The sequence below is a fragment of the Mustela lutreola genome, chromosome 13, assembly GCF_030435805.1.
Source record: "Mustela lutreola isolate mMusLut2 chromosome 13, mMusLut2.pri, whole genome shotgun sequence".
NCBI classification, from domain to species: domain Eukaryota; kingdom Metazoa; phylum Chordata; class Mammalia; order Carnivora; family Mustelidae; genus Mustela; species Mustela lutreola.
This window is the reverse complement of record NC_081302.1, coordinates 86,390,343-86,415,585: the sequence shown is the minus strand read 5'-3', so window position 1 is coordinate 86,415,585 and position 25,243 is coordinate 86,390,343. Positions and strand designations below refer to the sequence as shown.

At 39.0% G+C, this 25,243-nt stretch overlaps 1 protein-coding gene across 4 annotated transcripts in view; it reads left to right on the top strand.

Annotated features, from left to right (window-relative positions):
* The window catches only part of PARP4 (poly(ADP-ribose) polymerase family member 4), a 141,027-nt gene that overhangs the window by 17,340 nt on the left and 98,444 nt on the right, over window positions 1-25,243 (top strand). For all 4 annotated transcript variants that reach the window (XM_059144154.1, XM_059144155.1, XM_059144153.1 and 1 more), the window contains 6 exons: window positions 13,371-13,484; window positions 16,036-16,182; window positions 16,725-16,862; window positions 17,931-18,104; window positions 21,605-21,765; window positions 24,812-24,949. In XM_059144154.1, the coding sequence (XP_059000137.1) occupies window positions 13,371-13,484; window positions 16,036-16,182; window positions 16,725-16,862; window positions 17,931-18,104; window positions 21,605-21,765; window positions 24,812-24,949 (872 nt within the window). The remainder of the gene's footprint in view (window positions 1-13,370; window positions 13,485-16,035; window positions 16,183-16,724; window positions 16,863-17,930; window positions 18,105-21,604; window positions 21,766-24,811; window positions 24,950-25,243) is intronic.

Genomic DNA, 25,243 nt, shown 5'->3' with positions numbered 1-25,243 from the left:
TTTCATTTCTTTTGATGGCTGCATAGTATTCCATTGTGTATATACACCACATCTTCTTTATCCATTCATCTGTTGATGGACATCTAGGTTCTTTCCATAGTTTGGCTATTGTGGACGTTGCTGCTATAAACATTTGGGTGCACATACCCCTTCGGATCACTGCATTTGTATCTTTAGGGTAAATACCCAGTAGTGCAATTGCTCGGTCATAAGGTAGTTCTACTTTCAACATTTTGAGGAACCTCCAAGCTGTTTTCCAGAGTGGTTCCACCAGCTTGCATTCCCACCAGTAGTGTAGGAGGGTTCCCCTTTCTCCACATCCTTGCCAGCATCTGTCATTTCCTGACTTGTTGATTTTAGCCATTCTGACTGGTGTGAGGTAGTATCTCATTGTGGTTTTGATTTGTATTTCCCTGATGCCGAGTGATATGGAGCACTTTTTCATGTGTCTGTTGGCCATCTGGATGTCTTCTTTGCAGAAATGTCTGTTCATGTCCTCTGCCCATTTCTTGATTGGATTATTTGTTCTTTGGGTGTTGAGTTTGCTAAGTTCTTTATAGATTTTGGACACTAGCCCTTTATCTGATATGTCGTTTGCAAATATCTTCTCCCATTCTGTCAGTTGTCTTTTGGTTTTGTTAACAGTTTCCTTTGCTGTGCAAAAGCTTCTGATCTTGATGAAATCCCAATAGTTCATTTTTGCCGTTGCTTCCCTTTCCTTTGGCCATGTTCCTAGGAAGATGTTGCTGTGGCTGAGGTCGAAGAGGTTGCTGCCTATGTTCTCCTCAAGGATTTTGATGGTTTCCTTTCTCACATTGAGGTCTTTCATCCATTTTGGTCTATTTTTGTGTGTGGTATAAGGAAATGGTCCAATTTCATTTTTCTGCATGTGGCTGTCCAATTTTCCCAACACCATTTATTGAAGAGGCTGTCTTTTTTCCATTGGACATTCTTTCCTGCTTTGTCGAATATTAGTTGACTATAGAGTTGAGGGTCTATTTCTGGACTCTCTATTCTGTTCCATTGATCTATGTGTCTGTTTTTGTGCCAGTACCACACTGTCTTGATGATGACAGCTTTGTAATAGAGCTTGAAGTCCAGAATTGTGATGCCACTAACTTAGGCTTTCTTTTTCAATATTCCTTTGATATTCGAGGTCTTTTCTGGTTCCATATAAATTTTAGGATTGTTTGCTCCATTTCTTTGAAAAAGATGGATGGTACTTTCATAAGAATTGCATTAAATGTGTAGATTGCTTTAGGTAGCATAGACATTTTCACAATATTTATTCTTCCAATCCAGGAGCATGTAACATTTTTCCATTTCTTTGTGTCTTCCTCAGTCTCTTTCATGAGTACTTTTAGTTTTCTGAGTACAGATTCTTTGCCTCTTTGGTTAGGTTTATTCCTAGGTATCTTATGGTTTTGGGTGCAATTATAAATGGGATTGACTCCTTAATTTCTCTTTCTTCTGTCTTGTTGGTGTAGAGAAATGCAACTGATTTCTGTGCATTGATTTTATATCCTGACACTTTACTCAATTCCTGTACAAGTTCTAGCAGTTTTGGAGTGGAGTCTTTTGGGTTTTCCACATAGTATCATATCATCTGCAAAGAGTGATAGTTTGACTTCTTTGCCGATTTGGATGCCTTTAATTTCCTTTTGTTGTCTGATTGCTGAGGCTAGGACTTCTAGTACTATGTTGAATAGCAGTGGTGATACTGGACATCCCTGCCATGTTCCTGACCTTAGTGGAAAAGCTCTCAGTTTTTCTCCATTGAGAATGATATTTGCAGTGGGTTTTTCATAGATGGCTTTGATAATATTGAGGTATGTGCCCTCTATCCCTACACTTTGAAGAGTTTTGATCAGAAAGGGATGCTGTACTTTGTCAATTGCTTTTTCAGTATCTATTGATAGTATCATATGGTTCTTGTTCTTTCTTTTATTGATGTGTTGTATCACATTGATTGATTTGTGGATGTTGAACCAACCTTGCAGCCCTGGAATAAATCCCACTTGGTCATGAATAATCCTTTTAATGTACTGTTGAATCCTATTGGCTAGTATTTTGGTGAGAATTTTCGCATCTGTGTTCATCAAGGATATTGGTCTGTAATTCTCTTTTTTGATGGGATCCTTGTCTGGTTTTGGGATCATAAAATGAGTTTGGAAGTTTTCCATCATTTCTATTTTTTGGAACAGTTTCAGGAGAATGGGAATTAGTTCTTCTTTCGATGTTTGGTAGAATTCCCCCAGAAAGCTGTCTGGCCCTGGGCTTTTGTTTGCTTGGAGATTTTTGATGACTGTTTCAATCTCCTCACTGGTTATGGGTCCGTTCAGGTTTTCTATTTCTTCCTGGTTCAGTTGTGGTAGTTTATATGTCTCTAGGAATGCATCCATTTCTTCCATATTGTCAAATTTGTTGGCGTAGAGTTGCTCATCGTATGTTCTTATAATTGTCTGTATTTCTTTGGTGTTAGTTGTGATCTCTCCTCTTTCATTCATGATTTTATTTATTTGGGTCCTTTCTTTTTTTTGATAAGTCTGGCCAGGGGTTTATCAATCTCATTATTTCTTTCAAAGAACCAGCTCCTAGTTTCGTTGATTTGTTCTATTGGTTTTTTGGTTTCCATTTCATTGATTTCTGCTCTGATCTTTATTATTTCTCTTCTCCTGCTGGGTTTAGAGTTTCTTTCTTGTTTTTTTTCCAGCTCCTTTAGGTGTAGGGTTAGGTTGTGTACCTGAGACCTTTCTTGTTTCTTGAGAAAGGCTTGTACCACTATATATTTTCCTCTCAGGACTGCCTTTGTTGTGTCCCACAGATTTTGAACCATTGTGTTTTCATTATCATTTTTTTCCATGAATTTTTTCAATTCTTCTTTAATTTCCTGGTTGACCCATTCATTCTTTAGAAGGATGCTGTTTAGTCTCCATGTATTTGGGTTCTTTCCAAATTTCCTCCTGTGATTGAGTTCTAGCTTCACAGCATTGTGGTCTGAAGATATGCAGGGAAGGATCCCAATCTTTTGATATCGGTTGAGACCTGATTTAGGATCGAGGATGTGATCCTTCTGGAGAATGTTCCATGTGCACTAGAGAAGAATGTGTATTCTGTTGCTTGGAATGAAATGTTCTGAATATATGTGTGATGTCCATCTGGTCCAGTGTGTCATTTAAGGCCTTTATTTCCTTGTTGATATTTTGCTTGGATGATCTGTCCATTTCAGTGAGGGGGTGTTAAAGTCCCCTACTATTATTGTATTATTATTGATGTGTTTCTTCAATTTTGTTATTAATTGGTTTATATAGTTGGCTTCTCCCACATTGGGTGCATAGATATTTAAAATTGTTAGATCTTCTTGTTGGACAGATCCTTTGGGTATGATATAGTGTCCTTCCTCATCTCTTATTTTAGTCTTTGGCTTAAAATCTTATTGATCTGATATAAGGATTGCCACTCCTGCTTTATTCTGATGTCCATTAGCATGGTAAATTGTTTTCCACCCCCTCACTTTAAATCTGGAGGTGTCTTCCAGTTTAAAATGAGTTTCTTGCAGGCAACATATAGATGGGTTTTGTTTTTTTATCCATTCTGATACCCTGTGTCTTTTCATTGGGGAATTTAGCCCATTAACATTCAGGGTAACTATTGAGAGATATGAATTTAGTGCCATTGCATTGCCTGTAAGGTAACTGTTACTGTATATTGTCTCTGTTCCTTTCTGATCTACCACTTTTAGGCTCTCTCTTTGCTTAGAGGACCCCTTTCAATATTTCCTGTAGAGCTGGTTTGGTATTTGCAAATTCTTTCAGTTTTTGTTTGTCCTGGAAGCTTTCAATCTCTCCTTCTATTTTCAATGATAGCCTAGCTGGATATAGTATTCTTAGCTGCATGTTTATTTCATTTAGTGCTCTGAATATATCATGCCAGCTCTTTCTGGCCTGCCAGGTCTCTGTGGCTAAGTCTGCTGCCAATTTAATATTTTTACCATTGTATGTTACAGACTTCTTGTCCCGGGCTGCTTTCAGGATTTTCTCTTTGTCACTAAGACTTGTAAATTTTACTATTAGGTGGTGGGGTGTGGACCTATTCTTATTGATTTTGAGGGGGGTTCTCTGTACCTCCTGGATTTTGATGCTTGTTCCCTTTGCCATATTGGGGAAATTCTCTCCAATAATTCTCTCCAGTATACCTTCTGCTCCCCTCTCTCTTTGTTCTTCTTCTGGAATCCCAATTATTCTAATGTTGTTTCATCTTATGGTGTCACTTATCTCTTGAATTCTCCCCTCGTGGTCCAGTAGCTATTTGTCCCTCTTTTGCTCAGCTTCTTTATTCTCTGTCATTTGGTCTTCTATATCGCTAATTCTTTCTTCTGCCTCATTTATCCTAGCAGTGAGAGCCTCCATTTTTTATTGCACCTCATTAATAGCTTTTTTAATTTCAACTGGATTAGATTTTAGTTCTTTTATTTCTCCAGAAAGGGCTTTTATATCTCTCGAGAGGGTTTCTCTAATATCTTCCATGCCTTTTTCGAGCCCAGCTAGAACCTTGAGAATTGTCATTCTGAACTCTAGAGCTGACATATTACCAATGTCTGTATTGATTAGGTCCCTAACCTTCGGTACTGACTCTTGTTCTTTTCTTTTTTTTTTTTTTTTTTTTTTGTGGTGAATTTTTCCGCCTTGTCATTTTGTCCAGATAAGAGTATATGAAAGAGCAAGTAAAATACTAAAAGGGTGGCAACAACCTGAGGAAAATATGTTTTAACCAAATCAGAAGAGATCCCAAATCGTGAGGGGGGAGAAAGGGGATAAAAAGAGGTTCAGAAAAAAAAAAAGAAGATGAAGAAGAAAAAAGAAAGAAAGAAAGAAAGAATTAAAAAAAGAAAAGGGAAAACGAATAAAGAAAAAGTATAAAAAAGAAAAAATATATATATTAGATAAACTAGTTTAAAAATGTTAAAAAAGAAAAGGGTAAAAGTTAAAAAAATTAGCAGAAGAAGAAAAAAAATTGAAAAAGAAAAAAAATTAAATTAACTGCAAGACTAAAGAATCATGGGGAGAAAACCGTGAGTTCCATGCTTTGCTTTCTCCTCCTCTGGAATTCTGCTGCTCTCCTTGGTTTTGAAACTGCACTCCTTGGTAGGTGAACTTGGTCCTGGCTGGATTTCTTGTTGATCTTCTCGGGGAGGGGCCTGCTGTAGTGATTCTCAAGTGTCTTTACCCCGGGCAGAATTGCACAGCCCTTACCAGGGACAGGGCTGAGTAATCCGTTCGGGTTTGCTTTGGGGAGCTTTTGTTCCCTGAGCGCTTTCTGTAGATTACCAGAGGATGGGAATAAAAAATAATTGGAGAATTATTGGAGGCCCAGAAGAGCTGAGAGCCTGGGGCCCCACTTCTCAGTGCACCCTTGGAGAACAGCACCCAATTACTCCCTTCTCCCAGGCCTCCGGCCATGCTCCGAGCTCACCGAACATGTGACCAGTTCAAGGTAACCTCAAGCTAGGAGCTAACTCCTTGGCTCTGTCTCTGTAGCTGGCTTCCCCGTTCTAATACCTGCAAGCTCTGCCATCAGACACCCCTGATCCTTCCGTGACGCTTTGGGGCCTGGGGCCACACTGACTGCGCGTGGGCTTCACCCTGGTTTAGCCTCTGGAGCATTGTCCCTCAGCAGAACAGACTTCTAAAAGTCCTGATTTTGTGTTCCATTGCTCTGCCGCTTGCTGGGAGCCGGCCCCTCCCCCCGCGGTCTATCTTCCCATTGCTTTGGATTCACTTCTCCGCCAGTCCTACCTTTCAGAAAGTGGTTGATTTTCTGTTTCTAGAATTGCTGCTCTTCTTCTCTTCGATCTTCTGTTGGATTTGTAGGTGTTTGCAATCTTTAGATAAGCTACCTAGCTGATCTCCTGCTAGCTGAAGTAGTCTCAGCCTGCTACTTATCCGCCATCTTGACTCCTCCCACTATTTATTTTTTATTAAAGACTTTATTTATTTCACAGAGAGATAAAGAGCACAAGGAGGCAGAGAGGCAGGCAGAGAGAGAGGGGGAAGCAGGCTTTCTGCTGAGCAGAGAGCTCAATGTGGGGCTCGATGCCAGGACCCTGAGATCATACCTGAGCTGAAGGCAGATGCTTAACGACTGAGCCACCCAGGCACCCCTCTTATTTTCTTTTTAAAGAGTAGATATGACACCAAGTATTTACATTATTCATTAAAAAGAAAAAGAGGAAATTATTTCTCCAGTATCATATAAGTGAAAACCCTAGCATTCAAAATGATGCTGATTTACATATTTTAGATATTTTGATAAAATATAACTTGAAGACATTTCCTCTGTGGAAAGAAAATATAAAAAATGGTACCGTTTAAGCATATACAGATATAGCTATAAACTATATATACAGGTTTTATTTAATTTTTAAATTTCTTATTAACATACAATGTATTATTAGCCCCAGGGGTATAGGTCAGCGAATCACCAGGTTTACACACTTCACAGCACTCACATAGCACATACCCTCCCCAATGTCCATAAGCCAACTATCATCTCCCTATCCCCCTCCCCCCAGTAACCCTTAGTTTGTTTTGTGATATTAAGAGTCTCTTACGGTTTGTCTCCCTCCCAATCCCATCTTGTTTCATTTTTTCCTTCCTTATCCCCCAAACCCCCACGTTACCTCTCAAATTCCTCTTATTAGGGAGATCATATGATAATTGTCTTTCTGTAATTGACTTACTTCGCTCATCATAATACCCTCTAGTTCCATCCACGTCATCGCAAATGGCAAGATTTCATTTCTTTTGATGGCTGCATAGTATTCCATTGTATATATACACCACATCTTCTTGATCCATTCATCTGTTGATGGACATCTAGGTTCTTTCCATAGTTTGCTTATTGTGGACATTGTTGCTGTAAACGTTCGGATACATGTGCCCCTCCAGATCACTACATTTGTGTCTTCAGGGTAAATACCCAGTGGTACAATTGCTGGGTCATAGGGTAGCTCTATTTTCAACTTTTGGAAGAACCTCCATGCTGTTTTCCAGAGTGGTTGCACCAGCTTGCATTCCCAGCAACAGTGTAGGAGGGTTCCCCTTTCTCTGCATTCTTACCAGCATCTGTTGTTTCCTGACTTGTTAATTTTAGCCATTCTGACTGGTGTGAGGTGGTATCTCATTGTGGTTTTGATTCATACTTCCCTGATGCCAAGTGATGTGGAGCACTTTCATGTGTCTGTTGGCCATCTGGATATCTTCTTTGCGGAAATGTCTGTTCATGTCTTCTGCCCATTTCTTGATTGGATTATTTGTTCTTTGGGTGTTGAGTTTGCTAAGTTCTTTATAGATTTTGGACACTAGCCCTTTATCTGATATGTCGTTTGCAAATATCTTCTCCCATTCTGTCAGTTGTCTTTTGGTTTTGTTAACGGTTTCCTTTGCTGTGCAAAAGCTTTTGATATTGATGAAGTCCCAATAGTTCATTTTTGCCGTTGCTTCCCTTTCCTTTGGCGATGTTCCTAGGAAGATGTTGCTGCAGCTGAGGTCGAAGAGGTTGCTGCCTGTGTTCTCCTCAAGGATTTCGATGGATTCCTTTCTCACATTGAGGTCCTTCATCCATTTTGAGTCTATTTGTGTGTGTGGTATAAGGAAAAGGTCCAATTTTTCCAGCCCCATTTATTGAAGAGGCTGTCTTTTTTCCATTGGACATTCTTTCCTGCTTTGTCAAAGATTAGTTGACCATAGAGTTGAGGGTCTATTTCTGGGTTCTCTATTCTGTTCCATTGATCTATGTGTCTGTTTTTGTGCCAGTACCATACTGTCTACTGTCTTAATGATGACAGCTTTGTAATAGAGCTTGAAGTCCAGAATTGTGATGCCACCAACTTAGGCTTTCTTTTTCAACATTCTGCTGGCTGTTTGAAGTCTTTACTAGTTCCATATGAATTTTAGGATTATCTGTTCCATTTCTTTGAAAAAAAAAAATGGGTGGGATTTTGATAGGGATTGCCTTAAATGTGTAGATTGCTTTAGGTAGCATAGACATTTTCACAAAATTTGTTCTTCCAATCCATGAGCATGGAACATTTTTCCATTTCTTTGTGTCTTCCTCAGTCTCTTTCATGAGTACTTTTAGTTTTCTCAGTACAGATTCTTTGCCTCTTTGGTTAGGTTTATTCCTACGTATCTTATAGTTTTGGATGCAATTGTAAATGGGATTGACTCCTTAATTTCTCTTTCTTCTGTCTTGTTGTTGGTGTAGAGAAATGCAACTGATTTCTGTGCATTGATTTTATATCCTGACACTTTACTGAATTCTTGTACAAGTTCTAGCAGATTTGGAGTGGAGTCTTTTGGGTTTGCCACAAAAAGTATCATATCTTCTGCAAAGAGTGAGAGTTTGACTTCTTTGCCGATTTGGATACCTTTGATTTCTTTTTGTTGTCTGATTGCTGGGCCTAGGACTTCTAGTACTATGTTGAATAGCAGTGGTGATAATGGACATCCCTGCCGTGTTCCTGACCTTAGAGGAAAAGCTCTCAATTTTTCTCCATTGAGAATGATATTTGCTTCGGGTTTTTCATAGACAGCTTTGATGATATTGAGGTACGTACTCTCTATCCCTACACTTTGAAGAGTTTTGATCGAGAATGTATGCTGTACTTTGTCAAATGATTTTTCAGCATCTATTGAGAGTATCATATGGTTCTTGTTCTTTATTTTGTTGATGTATTGTATCACATTGATTTGTTTATGGATATTGAACCAACCTTGCAGCCCTGGAATAAATCCCACTTGGTCCTGGTGAATAATACTTTTAATGTACTGTTGGAATCTATTGGCTAGTATTTTGATGAAAATATTCGCATTTGTGTTCATCAAGGATATTGGTATGTAATTCTCCTTTTTGATGGGGTCTGTGTCTGGTTATGGGATCCAGGTAATGCTGGGTTCATACAATGGGTTTGGCAGTTTTCCTTCCATTTCTATTTTTTAGAACACTTTCAGGAGAATAGGTGTTAATTCTTCTTTCAGTGTTTGGTAGAATTCCCCTGGGAAGTCGCCTGGCCCTGGAATCTTGTTTGTTGAGAGATTTTTGATGACTGCTTCAACTCTCCTTACTGGTTATGGGTCTGTTCAGGTTTTCTGTTTCTTCCTGGTTCAATTGTGGTAGTTTATATGTCTCTAGCAATGAATCCATTTCTTCCGGATTGTCAAATTTGCTGGCATATAGATGCTCATATGTTCTTATAATTGTTTGTATTTCTGTGCTGTTGGTCGTGGTCCTCTTTCATTCATGATTTTATTAATTTCGGTCTTTTCTCTTTTCTTTTTGATAAGTCTGGTCGGAGGTTTATCAATCTTATTAATTCATTCAAATAACAAGCTCCTCGTTTTGTTGACTTGTTCTATTGTTTTTTTGGTTTCTATTTCATTGATTTCTGCTCTGATCTTTATTATTTCTCTTCTCCTGCTGGGTTTAAGCTTTCTTTGCAGTTCTTTCTCCAGCTCCTTTAGGTGTAGGGTTAGGTTGTGTATTTGAGACTTTTCTTGTTTCTTAAGAAAGGCTTGTATCTCTATATATCTTCCTCTCAGGACTGCCTTTGCTGTGTCCCACAGATTTTGAACCATTGTGTTTTCATTATCATTTTTTTCCATGAATTTTTTCAATTCTTTTTTAATTTCCTGGTTTACCCATTCATTCTTTAGTAAGATGCACTTTAGCCTCCAAATATTTGAGTTCCTTCCAAATTTCCTCTTGTGATTCAGTTCTAGCTTCAGAGAATTGTGGTCTGAAAATATGCAGGGAGTGATCCAAATATTTTGGCACCTGTTGAGACCTGATTTGTGACCCAGGATGTGATCTGTTCTGGAGAATATTCCATGTGCACTAGAGAAGAATGTGTATTCTTTTGCTTTGGGATGGAATGTTCTAAATATATCTGTGATGTCCATCTGTTCCAGTGTGTCATTTAAGGCCTTTATTTCCTTGTTGAATTTTTGCCTGGATGGTCTGTCCCATTTCAGTGAGGTTGTTGTTAAAATCACCTACTATTATTGCATTATTGTCAATGTGTTTCTTTGATTTTGTTATTAATTTGTTTCTGTAGTTTTCTGCTATCATGTTAGGGGCATAGATATTTAAAATTGTTAGAGCTTCTTGTTGGACAGACCCTTTGAGTATGATATAGTGTCCTTTCTCATCTATCATTATAGTCTTAGGCTTAAAATCTAATTGATCTGATATAAGGATTGCCACACCAGCTTTCTCCTGATGTCCATTAGCATGGTAAATTGTTTTCCATCTCCTCACTTGAAATCTGGAGGTGTCTTCGGGTCTAAAATGAGTTTCTTATAGGCAGCATATTGATGGGTTTTGTTTATTTATCCATTCTGATACCCTGTGTCTTTTGATTGGGGCATTTAGCCCATTTACATTCAGGGTAACTATTGAGAGATATGAATTTAGTGCCATTGTATTGCCTGTAAGGTGACTGTTACTGTATATTGTCTCTGTTCCTCTGGTCTACTACTTTTAGGTTCTCTCTTTGCTTAGAGGACCCCTTTCAGTATTTCCTGTAGAGCTGGTTTGGTGTTTACAAATTCTTTCAGTTTTTGTTTGTCCTGGAAGCTTTTTATCTCTCCTCTGTTTTCAGTGATAGCCTAGCTGGGTATAGTATTCTTGGCTGCATGTTTTTCTCATTTAGTGCTCTGAATATATCATGCCAGTTCTTTTTGACCTGCCAGGTCTCTGTGGATAAGTCTGCTTCCAGTGTAATATTTCTACCATTGTATGTTACAGACTTCTTGTCCCGGGCTGCTTTCACTAAGACTTATAAGTATTACTACTAGATGACGGGGTGTGGACCTATTCTTATTGATTTTGAGGGGGGGTTCTCTGTGCCTCCTTGATTTTTGATGCTTGTTCCCTTTGCCATATTAGGGAAACTCTCTACAATAATTTGCTTCAATATACCTTCTGCTTCCCTCTCTCTTTCTTTCTTCTTCTGGAATCTCAATTATTCTAATATTGTTTCATCTTATAGTATCACTTATCTCTTGACTTCTCCCCTCATGGTCCAGTAGTTGTCTCTCTTTTGCTCAGCTTCATTATTCTCCATCATTTGGTCTTCTGTATGACTAATTCTCTCTTCTGCCTCATTTACCCTAGCAGTAAGAGCCTCCATTTTTTATTGTACCTCATTAATAGCTTTTTTGATTTCAGGTTGGTTAGATTTTTGTTCTTTTATTTCTCCATAAAGGGCTTTTATTTCTCCGGACAGGGTTTCTCTAATATCTGCCATGCCTTTTTCGAGCCCAGCTAGCACCCTGAGAATTGTCATTCTGAACTCTAGATCTGACATACTAACAATGTCTGTATTGATTGGGTCCCTAGCCTTCAGTACTGCCTCTTGTTCTTTTTTTTTGTGGTGACTTTTTCCGCCTTGTCATTTTATCCAGATAAGAATATATGGAGGAGAGAATAAAATACTAAAAGGGTGGCAAAGACTCCAGAACAATGTGCATTAACCAAATTAGGAGAGACCCCAAATCGTGGGTATTAGAAAGGGGGTACAAAGAAGAAGAAGGAAAAAAATATATATATATACATATATATATTAGACTGGTGAATAGAATAGAGCCACCCACTTGATTTTGGGTGTATTTTGGTCTCTTAGAAGAAACTACCTTCAAATATTGTAAAGAAAGGAAATCATATATATATATATATATATATATATATATACACAAAAAAAAAAATAAGAGTAAACACAATGAAGGGATGGAATATGACTGTAAAGATGAAGATTAAAAAAAATTCTAAAAAAGGAGTTGATAAGATAAGTTGGTTGGGAAAAGAGAGAAAAGAAAGTGTAGAGAATTTGCTCAGGCTGGAGACTAGAATAAAGCCCGGTGCTAGATTTAGGGTGTATTTTGATCTATTAGAAGAAGTATTCCAAAATTTTTTTAGAAGAAAAAAACCCTATATTTATACAAAAGATAAAGTTAGGTACAATGAAGGATAAAATATGATTATAATAATGAAGATTGAAAAAGGTTTTTTTAAAGAAAATTAGTGTTAAGATAAACTAGTTTATAAAAATGTTAAAAGAGAAAAGAGTAAAAGTTAAAAAAATTAGGATAAGAAAAAAAATTTTAAAAATTTAATTAACTTTGTAAGACTAAAGAATAATGGGGAGGAAGCATTGAATTCCATGTTTTGCTTTCCCCTCCTCTGGAATTTGCTGTTCTTGATCAGTGAGCTCATATGTTTCCCTTGCTAGGGGCTGGGCTAAGTAATCTGCTTAGTTTCACTCTCGGAATCTTTTGTTCCCTGATTGCTTTCCGTAGAGTTCTGGAGGATGGGAATGAACAATCTCCAGCCCAGAGGAGCTAAGAGCTCGGGGACCCACTTCTCAGTGCACCGTTGAAGAAAAGCACTCAGTCACTCCCATCTCCTTGGTCTCCAACCACAATTCAAGCTTACCCAGCTTGTGACCGAACGTTTCTGTCTCTGGCACACACCCTGTTTGGAGTCTCCAAACCCAGTAGATTTTTGCCACTCTGCTCTTATAGGGGTTTCTCCCCAGATCTGCCACTTTTGGGGTCTCTACTCAAAAAGTAGTGGCCTAACTGTGCCACAGATCACAGTTTAGGGTAACCCTGAGCTGAGAGCTCACTCTTCGGCTCTGTCTCTGCCACTGGCTTTCCCACTCTAATAGTTGTGAGCTCTGCTACACTCATACACCCCCGATCCTTCTGTGACCCCATGTGACCTGAGACCACGCTGTCACCTCAAGGGCTCCACCCCGGCTTAGCCTCTGGAGGGATGTCCCTCAGTGGAGCTGACCTTAAAAAGTTCTGATTTTGGCTCTGTTGCTCCACTGCTTGCTGAGAGCCTGCCCTGCCCCCCTGTAGTCTATCATCCTGTTGCTTCAAATTCACTTCTCCACACGTCCTACCTTTCAGAAAGTGGTCAATTTTCTGTTTCTAGAATTGCTGCTCTTCTTCTCTTTGCTCTCCTGTTGGATTTGTAGGTGTTTGGAATGGTCTGATAACTATCTAGCCGAACTCCTGCAACCTAATGTCATCTCAGCCTGCTACTCCTCCAGCATCTAGACTGCTCCCCTGTAAACTTTATATATAGTTAAAACATATATAGTAGGAAACATACCAAAATATAAATAGTAATTCTATATCTTTAGTATGATTTCAGGTAATTTTTATTTTTTCTTCATACTTTCTGTATTTTCCAAATTATATCTCCAAATGAATGGTATTAGTTTTATAATCAGAATTTTTAAATGGTGTGTGTGGCTTGTTATTGAGTGGATGCAGTTTCTGAAAGAACAACCTATTTTCCAGATCGGGGCAGAGGGAGGAAAGGAGGTGGCAGTGGTAGAGCTACAGAGCTCCCAGTACCCCAGGGATCCTGCCTTTCTCATATCTGCACACTTCCTCTTGGCCAATGGTCTCAAGGTAATGATTTTTTTTTTTTTTAAGATTTATTTATTGATTTGAGAGAGAAAGCGTCAGGGGCAGGGAGAGAGGGAGAGAGTCTTAAGTAGACTGCACTGAGTGCAGAGCCTAATGCTGAGCTGGATCTCACAACCCTGAGATCATGACCTGAGCCAAAACCAAGAGTCAGGCTCTAAACCAACTGTGCCTCCCAGGCACTGCAAGGTAATGATCTTTATGTTGATTCTTGTGTGTTTGTTTATCTACTCTGTTCATATCTACTTTCCTTAACATTGGTCAATGAAACAGCCAACCTGTTAACCTTTTTACCTGATAAATAATTTTGAAAGGCAGAAACATGTTCTCCATTGGAATATGGCCGGTGAGGGGAGGAAGGTGAGAGAAGTGCTCTGACTAGTACAGTACAGGGTTCTTTCTTGTCAGAGGGAAATATTCACTGGGTGCAATATTCACTGCTCCTGTGCTGAATCACTTATGGCAACTTTACTAATGTATACTCTGCTAAAATGAATCCATTCACACACTTAGTTCAGTACCTACTACATACCAGACAATCTACTGGAGCCCAAAGATAAAAATTATTTCAAACCCTGCCCCCTCAGAGATCTCTGCCAGGGATGAAACTACACATTCATGATTATAATCCACTGGGACAGAATTGATACTAAAATGTGGTAGAAAGTATTGTAGACTCAGAAACGGCAAGGAAAGCTTTGCAGAGGCCAAGACCTTTACATTAGGTCACAGTCAAATCAAGGGCATGGTTCCAACCTGAAACAATTATGAAACAAAAATAAATTCAGAACTTACACCTAAAATTCAAAGCACATGCTACTACACTATCAGGGTATCTTCTGTCTAGACAATTTACAGGCAGGAAACACAGCACCATCAGGGCATACAGGCTCACCTCAGTGGGAGTGGTCCTCACAGCATCGCACTCGGGCTCTGGATGCTTTTGGCTTTGCCCCCACTGGAGGTGTCAGCTCTGGTGCCAGGAGGGAGACTCACCTGAGGTCAGTATGGGATCCACCTGACTCAGAAGCCCACCCAGAGTAGCTCATACCTGTCATGACATGGGCCTAAGTTCAAGATGTCTTTAAGGGAGGCACTCGTTACTTACGTAGCTGATCTCAGGGAAGCCCAAGGGTCAGGTTTCCCACCCACCATTTATGGTTCATTCATTGAGCTCCCAGTCCTAATGTAATTTATTCATGAGAAGTGACTATTATCCAAGCAGTTTTGCCATATCAGGTTTCCATGGGAATAGATTAAAAAAGCCAATCCAAGTCAAATATGTCTAAGTAGGAGAAAGGCTTTTGTTATCCTTTTACCCAAAAATGTGTGCTGTAATTTGTGGAGGGTTTAGTTGAATGGATAAAAAGTAAGGAAACGTCAAGTTGAAAACCATGATAGAACATGTTATAATTGTTCTTCTTTACTGAAAAAGAAAATGATGAGGCTGAATAGGCCACCGTCCCCTCCTGTTTACTATCCTGACAACTCTTCCTGGTTGCCTTCCTCCTTTGGCAAGCCTAGCTCTGAGAATGCAAGTAGAGGGCTCCTCAGGTGAGCCTGTTCACTTTGATAGAAATTATCCTTACTTAACCAACACTGAAAGAGCTGTTCTTCAGAAGAGACTTTTCTAACTTGCCCGTCTCTCATACAAAAACATTTTGTGGAAATATTCCAAAATTATGTTAAACTCTATCTTCTTAAATGGGGTAACTCGAATATGATATGTTTCTTTTCTCCATGTTTTAGAGGCACCCTGTAGCCACAAATTCAGGAGAGTGGTTTATGGTGTCATGGGTAGTCTGGCTCCCCCTGCCCCTGGGGGCACACATTCCAGAGCCAGGGGCTTAGGCTACACCCACAGGCCCCAGCTGGGGCTAGACTTCCACCTTCTCTGAGGTTAATAAGTTTGGGATAACTGCTCACTACAGGAGCAAGGATTCCCAGGAAAAGCTGACAAATGCCACATCTATGGGCACGTTGGAAGGAAGCAGGCAGTTTGTGCCTATCCAGAAGACACCTTGCTCCATGCCTTTACATTATTTGCATGACCAAGAACTTTCCTGCTTTCTCCTTGATGGTAGCTATCATTTCATTTTGACTGTGTGCTTTCTCTAACAGTACCTCATTTCTGAGGTATTTTTTCTTTTCTGCCCCTCCCTGATCTATTTTGCTCATTTCCAAAAAGCTTGAGTGCCAGACTTCAAAGCTCATTAGACTAGTATGTAAAGTAAGAGTATGTAGTCTCTGAACAGACAGTTGAGTGACTCTCCTGTGAATCATATGCATCCTTTCTGCCTGTTGTGCCTGCTCAGGCTCTTCTCCCTTTACTTTCAGGTGTTAGGCAGTTTTGTGAAGAATTGAAGATTTAAGTAATTATTTGAAAAAACTAATTAACACCTTCATGGTGGGGATCCATTGCCTTATTTACATTCCATTTTCCCATGGTGCATAGGAGGTATTCAATAAAGATCATAGGTTAATAAGTGACTGTATCCTCACATCCTAACATTTTGCTCCACACTATAATTCACAGACTAGAAAGTTCTCTGTAAAGAAAACCTCTGCAGATGCAAGTGAATACTATGAAAATTACATTGAAGAACTGAAGAAACAAAGTTTTCTGCTAAGAGAACATTTTACACCTGAAGCAACCCAGTTAGCATCTGAAAAACTGCAAGCAGTAAGATTGATTTCTATGTACTATTTTGTGTGAGTGATTGAGTATTTTTAATAGAAACATTTTCTTTACAACAATTAAAAACCTGGTAAGAGAAAGGAGTCAGAGTTAAGAACAAGAAAAGTAAATTCATATACAAGTGTGGAAGCCGGGTAAGGAGTGAGTTCTAGGTTGAACCACAAAACCTCTTGCTTGCTTCAGCAACAAACCCCCATGGCTTTCAAAAAACTTCATTATAACCTAGGCCAAGAATCCCCTTAATGCCACTTAAACTTTGATGTCACTGGGAGGCCTAAAGCTAATAGAATGAAGGAAAAGACAAAAGGAAACAAAGTAGGAGTAAAAGATAGAAAGGGGAGATATAGAGAGTATAGGAAGGAAGTGGAGGAACACAGAATTATCAGTCATTTGGCTGCCTATGACTCTCTCCTCAGCTGTGATGATTTCTTCTCTCGTCTCTGTTATCAGCCCAGTAATGAAACCTTTTGTTGGTGGGATTTTTGATATTTTTGTTTTTGTTTTTGTTTTTTACTTTATTGTTGCAGTTGCTTTTGGAGGAGGTAATAAATTCAAGCATTCTGAGCAAAGAAGTGAGCGATTTGGTGGAAATGGTTTGGGCGGAAGCTCTCGGCCACCTGGAGCACTTGCTTCTCAAGCCTGTGAACAGGATTAGTCTCAATGATGTGAGTCATGTGTGTCCTTGAAGGAGAACCTCAATCATGACAATTTCTGCTTTCTAGTTTACTAGCTTAAATCATGCTCTGTGTGTTTGGTGCTGGTCCAGCTGTTTCTGATGTGCTTTTTTTTTTTTTTTACCTTGGAAAAAGGGAACACTAAGAGCACTGAGGGGAAAACAACTTTCAAAGAAAACTAGATGTTCTTATCTATATAACATATCAGACCCAAGAGCTGCTCCAAGCTTCGCTTTTTGGTGCTGTCTCATTGGGAGGCCTGCTCCTTTATGTTGCTAGGTGTTTAGCAGGCCTGAGGGACAGGGTTGCACTTGGTCCTTAGACACTCAGAACTTTGTCTACTTTAGAGCCACTGCTTCCCAGTCTTGTAAATTGTGACCATTTTAGGGAAAGGCAGGGATGCTCCCGGTCCTCCAGAAAAAATGCTCTTTTTAATTTTATGTGATTGAAAAAGCAAATGAAAGAAAATATTCCCAATGGTACAACTTGTGCAACTGCATTGTCACAGTAAAATAATACAGTTTCCCTCTGCCAGGTAAATCTCTGTGGAACTAAACTAATTTATTTCAGGGAGAAAAAGGTTTTCTGGGTCAAAGTCCAAACAGTATTTGTGTAATTAGAAACATGTTCTGCTGGATTTTGTGCCTACTGTGATTCTGACATTTTTCTAAACTTCTTGTGTGAAAAGCAAGTCTCCTGTGGTTGCATTAGTATTCCTCTCTTGCGGATATAGAAAGAGATGGAGATGCAGTTGTGAATAGAGATACGGATATAGATGTAGATATAGATCTAGATACACAATATAGATATTTAAGGCGCTGGTTTTTTTCCTCTAGTTAAACTGAGCCTGGTTTTGGAAGATTTCTCATGGCATCATCGTCACAACTGATATACATCTCCTGTAAACATGGCACCTGTTTTATGGCTGGTGTCCAATAGAAAACCATTAGTTGTGACATAATTAACAACCATTTTAGATGTTTTTATGCGTGTTCCTTCACCTTTTCTCTGATGGTAAAGATTCAACTTTAAGACACATATATTGTCCTCCATTTAAAGGTGAGCAAGGCAGAGGGAGTTCTCCTTCTAGTAAAGGCCGCATTGAAAAATGGAGAAACAGAAGAACAACTGCAAAAAATGATGACTGAGTTCTACAGATTAATACCTCACAAAGGCACAACAACTGAAAAAGTGAACCTGAGACTATTAGCTAAGAAAGAGGACCTCTGCCAGGTAAATCTCTGAAATATGGAATTCAATTTATAATATGTTGGGGAAGAGTCTTTTCAAATCTGATTAATAAGGTAGTACTGAATCACAGAAGTTGGCTCAAAATGAATATTGAGCCAATTTAGAATGCTTTGGATTCTTATGGAGATTACCTGAAGCATGTTCCCAAACATGAATGTGTTGGAATAGTATACAAAGGCAGATATATTTAGAATTGCTACACTGTTAAGTAATTTTTATATCAGGATGATACTGGCAGGCCAGGCCTGAGGACCTGGAGGGAGTCCTGCAGGACCAGCCGAGAGGATCCCTTACTAGTCACAAGATAGAGATAGAACATGGGCCAGCAGGAGGCAGAAGCAGAGTTTATTGAAGGTAGAGAAAGAGAGCAGGTACAGACAGTGTTTGGGAGACTCGGTAAGGAAAGGAGGGGGTCTTATCTTTGCTTGGGGTCTGGGGTTGTTATTGAGGATCATGGTCTGGCACCCAGGACCTGGTTAGAATAAAGACAGGGCCCAGGTGTTATTCCTTGGAGCCAGTGCGTCTTGTTGTGCAGATGTCTAGTTCTGGTCGTCTAGAATGCTCATAAGATAAATTCATCACGTTGTTCTTACCTGGTCTTTCCTTAGATGTTATCTGTTCTCGAGAAATCCAGAGGACATAATGCTATTTGCTTCAAAGACGTGCTATTTGCTTCAGTTTCCCTGTCTCAAGGAGAGGAGTTAGGATTCATTTTGCAAAAGAAACAGAAAGCTGGCATTGACTTGAACAATGAAGATACTTATTACCCTGTATAACAAGAAGCCAGTTATAGGGTGGCTGCTGGTCCAGTCGCTCAGAGGGAGAATTATCAACGAGGGCCCAGCTTCTTTTCATCTCTGTGGTTCCTATAAACTTAGCTTCCCTTTCAGCCCGCCTCACCTTACATGACCTTATAGCTGTAGTTGTTCATAGCATCCCAACTGGAGTATTTCTTTTCTTATCTTTTAGGACAAGCTTCCCTGGCCCTGTAGACTCTTTGGTTAGTATTTTGCTCAGAATTGAGTCATATGTGAATTCCTAAGCCAAGGAATCTAAGGCAAGGAGAGTAGAATTACTGACTCTGCAGAAATGGGCCCTCTCCCTTGAGCTGGGCTAAGTTAGCAAAGAGGAAAGCAGGAAGGCAGGCCCAGGGTGCCCCTCGCCTTAGATGAGACCAATTCACTCCCTGGCTCTGAATTGCTTCATCTGTGCATGAAGGAATTGGGACATGATCAGAAATCTATGACCTAGACTGCAAAAGAGCTCGGAGATACAAAATTTTACATGTTTGAAGGAAATTATAGCTCTCAACAGATTCCTGGATACATCTATAATCCAAAATAAGTGAAGAATCAATAAATGAGATGAAAAGGGAACCTTCTAAATTTAAAATTTCATGATTTGCCTACCACCCAACATTAAGAACCTCAGTTGCTGGTTCTCCTACTGAGAAGGTGTATGTAGTGCCCATCCAAGTACTTTTTCATTTAACTTTTATATTTTCAATAGGTAATACATTTGTATTATTCAAAAGTCAAAATTGTATTTATTTTTTTAAATTTTTTTTAAAAGATTTAATTTATTTATTTGACAGACAGAGATCACAAGTAGGCAGAGAGGCAGGCAGAGAGAGAGAGAGAGAGAGAGAGAGAGAGAAGCAGGCTTCCTGCGGAGCAGGGAGCCCGATGCGGGGGCTCGATCCCAGGACCCTGAGATCATGACCCGAGCCGAAGGCAGCAGCCCAAACCACTGAGCCATCCAGGCGCCCCAAAAGTCAAAATTGTATTTAAAAGGTTTACTCAGCACAATCTGTATTCTACCCTGCCCTTCCACCCATTCCAACTCTCCAACTCGATAACCATGTCTTGTTTGTCTTTACAGTTTCCTTATGCAAATTATTATAAATATACACATATATACTTATTCCTCTCCCTTTCTTTTACATAAATAGTTGTATACCATCTTTGCTGTTCCACACCCATTTTTCTCACTTAGAGAGAGCATCCTCATTCCCCACATTGTATGGGCATCCCCTAATGTCAGACATTTGGACTGTTTCCAGACTTTGTTACTACAAACAATGCCAAAGTGAATATGCTTGTATATTTGTCATTTTATAACTGCACAGGAGTGTCTCTGAGATTCATCCCAGAAGTAGAAGTGCTGGCTTATGGGGTCAGTGCACCTGTAATTGTGATAGATTTTGTCTTATTCCCTCATAAATGTTCTATTATTTACCCTCCCACTGTCAGTGAATGAGAGTTTCTATTTCCTATAGTTTTACCAAAAATATATTTGTTAAACTTTCAGACTTTACCGATTTTATGGATTTATATTTAGTTTATGCGGGTTTTGTTTTGTTTTGTTTTTTTCTCTGAACTGTCTATTCATGTCCTTTGGTCCTTCTTCTTTCGGATCTTTCTACTTTTCTTCATGATTGTTATGACCTCTTAAGTTAGGAAGCCTAGCCTGGGATATGAGTTATAAATATTTTCTTTAGTTTATTTGTTTTGCTTTGTTTTATTTTACTTTGCTTGTGGTGGGTGATTGTTTGACTTTTTCTATTTTACCATACAGATAATTTTTACTTTTATATAGAAAAATGTATCAGTCTTTTCTTTTATGGCTGGTGTATTTAATTACAGTTAGCCCATCCCTATATTGAGGTCATAAAGATGTGTGGCAGGGCAAAATAGGGCCCCCCATCAATGTCTCTTTCATCTCAAAGATGGTAAAAACAATATATCCTTAAAATAAACATAATTCAGATTATGTAGGAGCTATGTTCCTTCCTCCAAGCTCCATGACCTATGAGTATACTAAGTATACTTAGGTTCCCTCTCAGGGAAGACAACCATGTCTTACTCATTTTTGTATCTTTCAAACCTGATACAATGCCTGGCATACAGAACATGCTTAATGAAGTTTTGCTAACAGAATTGGACTTGCATTCTGATGATCTGAGTTCCTATTTAGTCACTTCCCCCTGTTTGCTGTGGAATCTTGAGCAATTATTTCAGCTCCTCAGGGCCTCACTTTCCCCATCTATACAATGAGGATAATAAGATCTAATAAGACCAGTACTATAGTGTGGATTAGAGGAACGATGTACCTGAAACACTTTATCAACAATGATGTGCTATCCTGATGTTTACTATTATTAGTATTGTATATTATGCTATCACTGAGGGTACAATATATAATAACAGTATTACCTTTAATGTGCAACTTACATATTGATCAAAAGCTTTGGGGGAGGGGTGCTGGCTGGCTCCGTCAGTGGAGCATGCAACTCTTGATCTCAGGGTTGTGAGTTTAAGTCCCACGTTGGGTGTAGAGATTACTTAAAAATAAAACCTTTAAAAAAAAAAAAACTTTAGGAAGAAAAACCCTTATTTTTCCAATCTTTTTGAGAAAGTGTAATGACTATAAATATTTTGATACAGAATGATTCTGACATCTTGTATTATTTTTATCTACAGCTAATAAGAGACATGGTTAATGTCTGTGAAACTAATTTGTTCAAACCCAACCCACCATCTCTTGCCAAATACCGAGCTTTGAGATGCAAAATTGAGCATGTTGAACAGAACACTGAAGAATTTTTCAGAGTTAAAGAAGAGGTTTTACAGAATAATTATAGGTATGCATAAAGGAAATGTCTTAGGAGCTGTTATTATGTAATACTGTTTCAGATTCTGTTAACGAGCTAATCTCCATAATTACTTGTGTAATTTAATCCTCTATAACAAGGTAGCTATGTTATGATGACAGATTACTTTCTTCTGTGTTTATGATGGGACTTGGGGGATGCCTGGGTGGCTCAGTTGGTTAAGTGTTCAACTCTTGATTTCAGCCCAGGTCTTGATCTCAGGGTCCTAAGTTCAAGCCCCACACTGGGCTCCATCCTGGACATGAAATCTACTTAAGAAAATCTAATTAAAAAAAAATATATATATGTATATATTTAAATTTATATATGTATATATATTTTATATTTTATATATCTATACATAATATCTTTATCTGTATGTATATAATATATGATATATTATGTATATCTATATATATCTGTATATAATAGATTTGGAACAGTATTCTGTGCTTGAAAATACTCCCTACTATTCCACTCAAATTTCAAGTTTATCTAATCTTGCTGAGAATTAAATTTAAAAACTTGAAATCACAAGGTATTTTTGTGTTTTGAAGGATATTATATAGCAAAATCTGCTTAAATTAAGATTTTAAGATGCAGGACTATGTGTGTGGCAGCTTCTAAAATTGCCACTCCAGTGGGTGCCTGGGTGGCTCAGTGGGTTGGGGCCTCTGCCACTGGCTTGGGTCGAGGTCCCAGGGTCCTGGGATCGGGCCCCATGTCAGGCTATCTGCTCAGCGGGGAGCCTCCTTCCTCTCTCTGCTTGCCTCTCTGCCTAGTTGTGATCTCTGTCAAATAAATAAATTAAATAAATAAATAAAATCTTTAAAAAAATAAAATGGCCACTCCATGGCATGGAAAAGTTGAAAATCTGGAAAATACTTCAAGAGATATGACACCCCTAAAGGTCAGTCATGTTTGTTTCATCAATGACTGTGAGAGTCCCTGTTTCTTGTGCCCTTGTGTGTTCTACAACACAGGGCAGCAGCAGTAACAACAGACGTGTGTGGATCAGCCGCTCCGACAAGCCTGGACCCAGATTCAAGGTTCAGAAACTAATATGATGGGTTATTCTCAAGGGTGAGACTGACTTCCTCTGGTTTGGTCATTCATCCCACTAATGTAAACTTCTAGCACTCCTCTGCCTGAAGTCTTCCTTCTGGACCTTTCGGGCATCTTGGCTCTCATTAGGTATAAAGGGCCAGGTTAACTTTAATCATAAGCCTTACACACTTAGAGCTAAAGATGGTGAACTTGAACCAACTGCATAGACCAGTTGTACATTTTTAGTCATGTAATATAACTCATGAAGGCCTTGGAGATCTCACCTCACACCCAAGTGATGTTGAACTGTTCATTTGACAAAAGTGGACCTTTCACTATGGAGGGATTCTGCTGCTGTGAAGAATTAGATTTTCTCCAATTTGTTCCACTAGTGATGATTGTCATATTTTTTCTAGTTATAAAATTCGTATTCTTTGCTGAAAATTTAGACAATGTGTGAAAGCATGATGAAAACTGAAGATCACCCAAATCTCACTACCCAGAGATAATATGACCACTGCTAACTTGTCGGTGTAGAATATATACTCTGGGGTGCCTGGGTGGCTCAGTGGGTTCAGCCTCTGCTTTTGTCTCGAATCGTGATCTCAGGGTCCTGGGATTGAGTCCCGCATTGGGCTCTCTGCTCAGCAGGGAGCCTGCTTCCTCCTCTCTCTCTCTCTCTCTCTGCCTGCCTCTCTGCCTACTTGTGATCTCACTCTCTGTCAAATAAATAAATAAAATATTTTAAAAAAGAAGAATATAACCCAAACTCAATTATTGATTCTTTTCCATATCTAGTGGTATGCTGGCAAGCCAGTTCCCTAAAATAGAAGTCCTGACTTATAATAACTGTTGGCTTCTGTGATATAAATACTCCTACTATAGCTACTTTTAAGCTACAGTGTGACACCAGAGAATGAGGAGTTGGGAAGACATGCTGGATAGGCTTTCTTACATTTTCTACCCCACAACTCTGTTTCTCCATAGTCCCCCAGTCTTTTCCCATGCTTCCTCATCCTAGTCATCCACCCAGAGCCACTGTCTATTCTCCTTCATCCCCATATCACTGTGCCCTGTCAATTCTGTCTCCAAAATGTCTCTCATCCATTGGCTTCTTTCATTCACACTGCTGCCACCTTTAATCCAGATACTGCTGTCTCGCTTACCTCCTAACATTCTTTCTGCTCCTACCCCAGCCAATTTATTTTCCCCAAACAACCAGTTAGGTCTTAAAATATATACTCTATTATGTCATGTTGCAATGTCACTTTCAAAGATAGGCCTTTCTTGACCATCCTCTCTCTGAACCTGGTTAGTTTGCTGAGTAGAATGTAAAATCAGTTATTTGTTAACTTTTAATTTTTGTCTCTCTCCATTAGGATACAAGCCCCATGAAGCCAGAGACCATATTATCTCACTTCCAGGGCCTGGCAGAATACTCGGCACAGAGTGTTTGTTTGTTCGTTTATTTGTTTTAGAGAGAGAGAAACGAAAGCACAACCACATGCACATGGGAGCGGAAGGTGGAGATGAGTAGAGAGAATCCCAACCAGGCTCCATGCATAGTGTGGCGCCTGACCCAGGGCTTGATCTCATGACCCCAGTGAAATCAAGAGTCTGGCGCTTAACCAACTGAGCTACCCAGGCACTCCCAGAGTGTATTTGTTGAATGAATGAATAAATGCATGAATGAATTCCATCTATATATGTATTATATATATATATTATATATTTGACAAAATTTGAGATCATGCTGTGCATTGTTTTATAACTTATTTTTAAAATTTTACTATGTTTTATTTCATATCCTTATTTTTTAAGAGTATGATTTTTTTAATGACTACATAATATTTCTAAGAAATGTGTTGTGATTCACTGAATCCATTCCATAGTAATGGCCATTTGGGCTATTTTGGGCTTTCTGCTAATAATGATTTTTTATTTTGCTTTTGATTATGCAATCTCAAGGTTTTTCTTCTACTTTTCACAGCAAAGGTCCAGTGGATATCTTGCAGATATTTAGAGTTGGCAAAGTGAATGAAACCACAGAGTTTTTGAACAAATTTGGCAATGTGAAGTCCTTACTGCATGGATCGCCTGTACAAAGCTTTGTTGGGATCCTGTCCCGGTAAGAGGATACCATGTTTATTTTCTAAATGTTTCACCCTCATGAACATGAAGTGTTTTACCTTGTTTTCCTAATTTTTTTTTCTATACTACTAATTTTTTTTCTATACTACATGGACCTCTTCAGTTAAAATTAGCTTATTGTATTCCAGAGAATACTGGACACTTTATTTTTTTTTAAGATTTTATTTATTTATTTGATAGACAGAGATCATAAGTAGGCAGAGAGGCAGGCAGAGAGAGAAGAGGAAGCAGGCTCCCCAATGAGCAAAGAGCCGGATGTGGGGCTCAATCC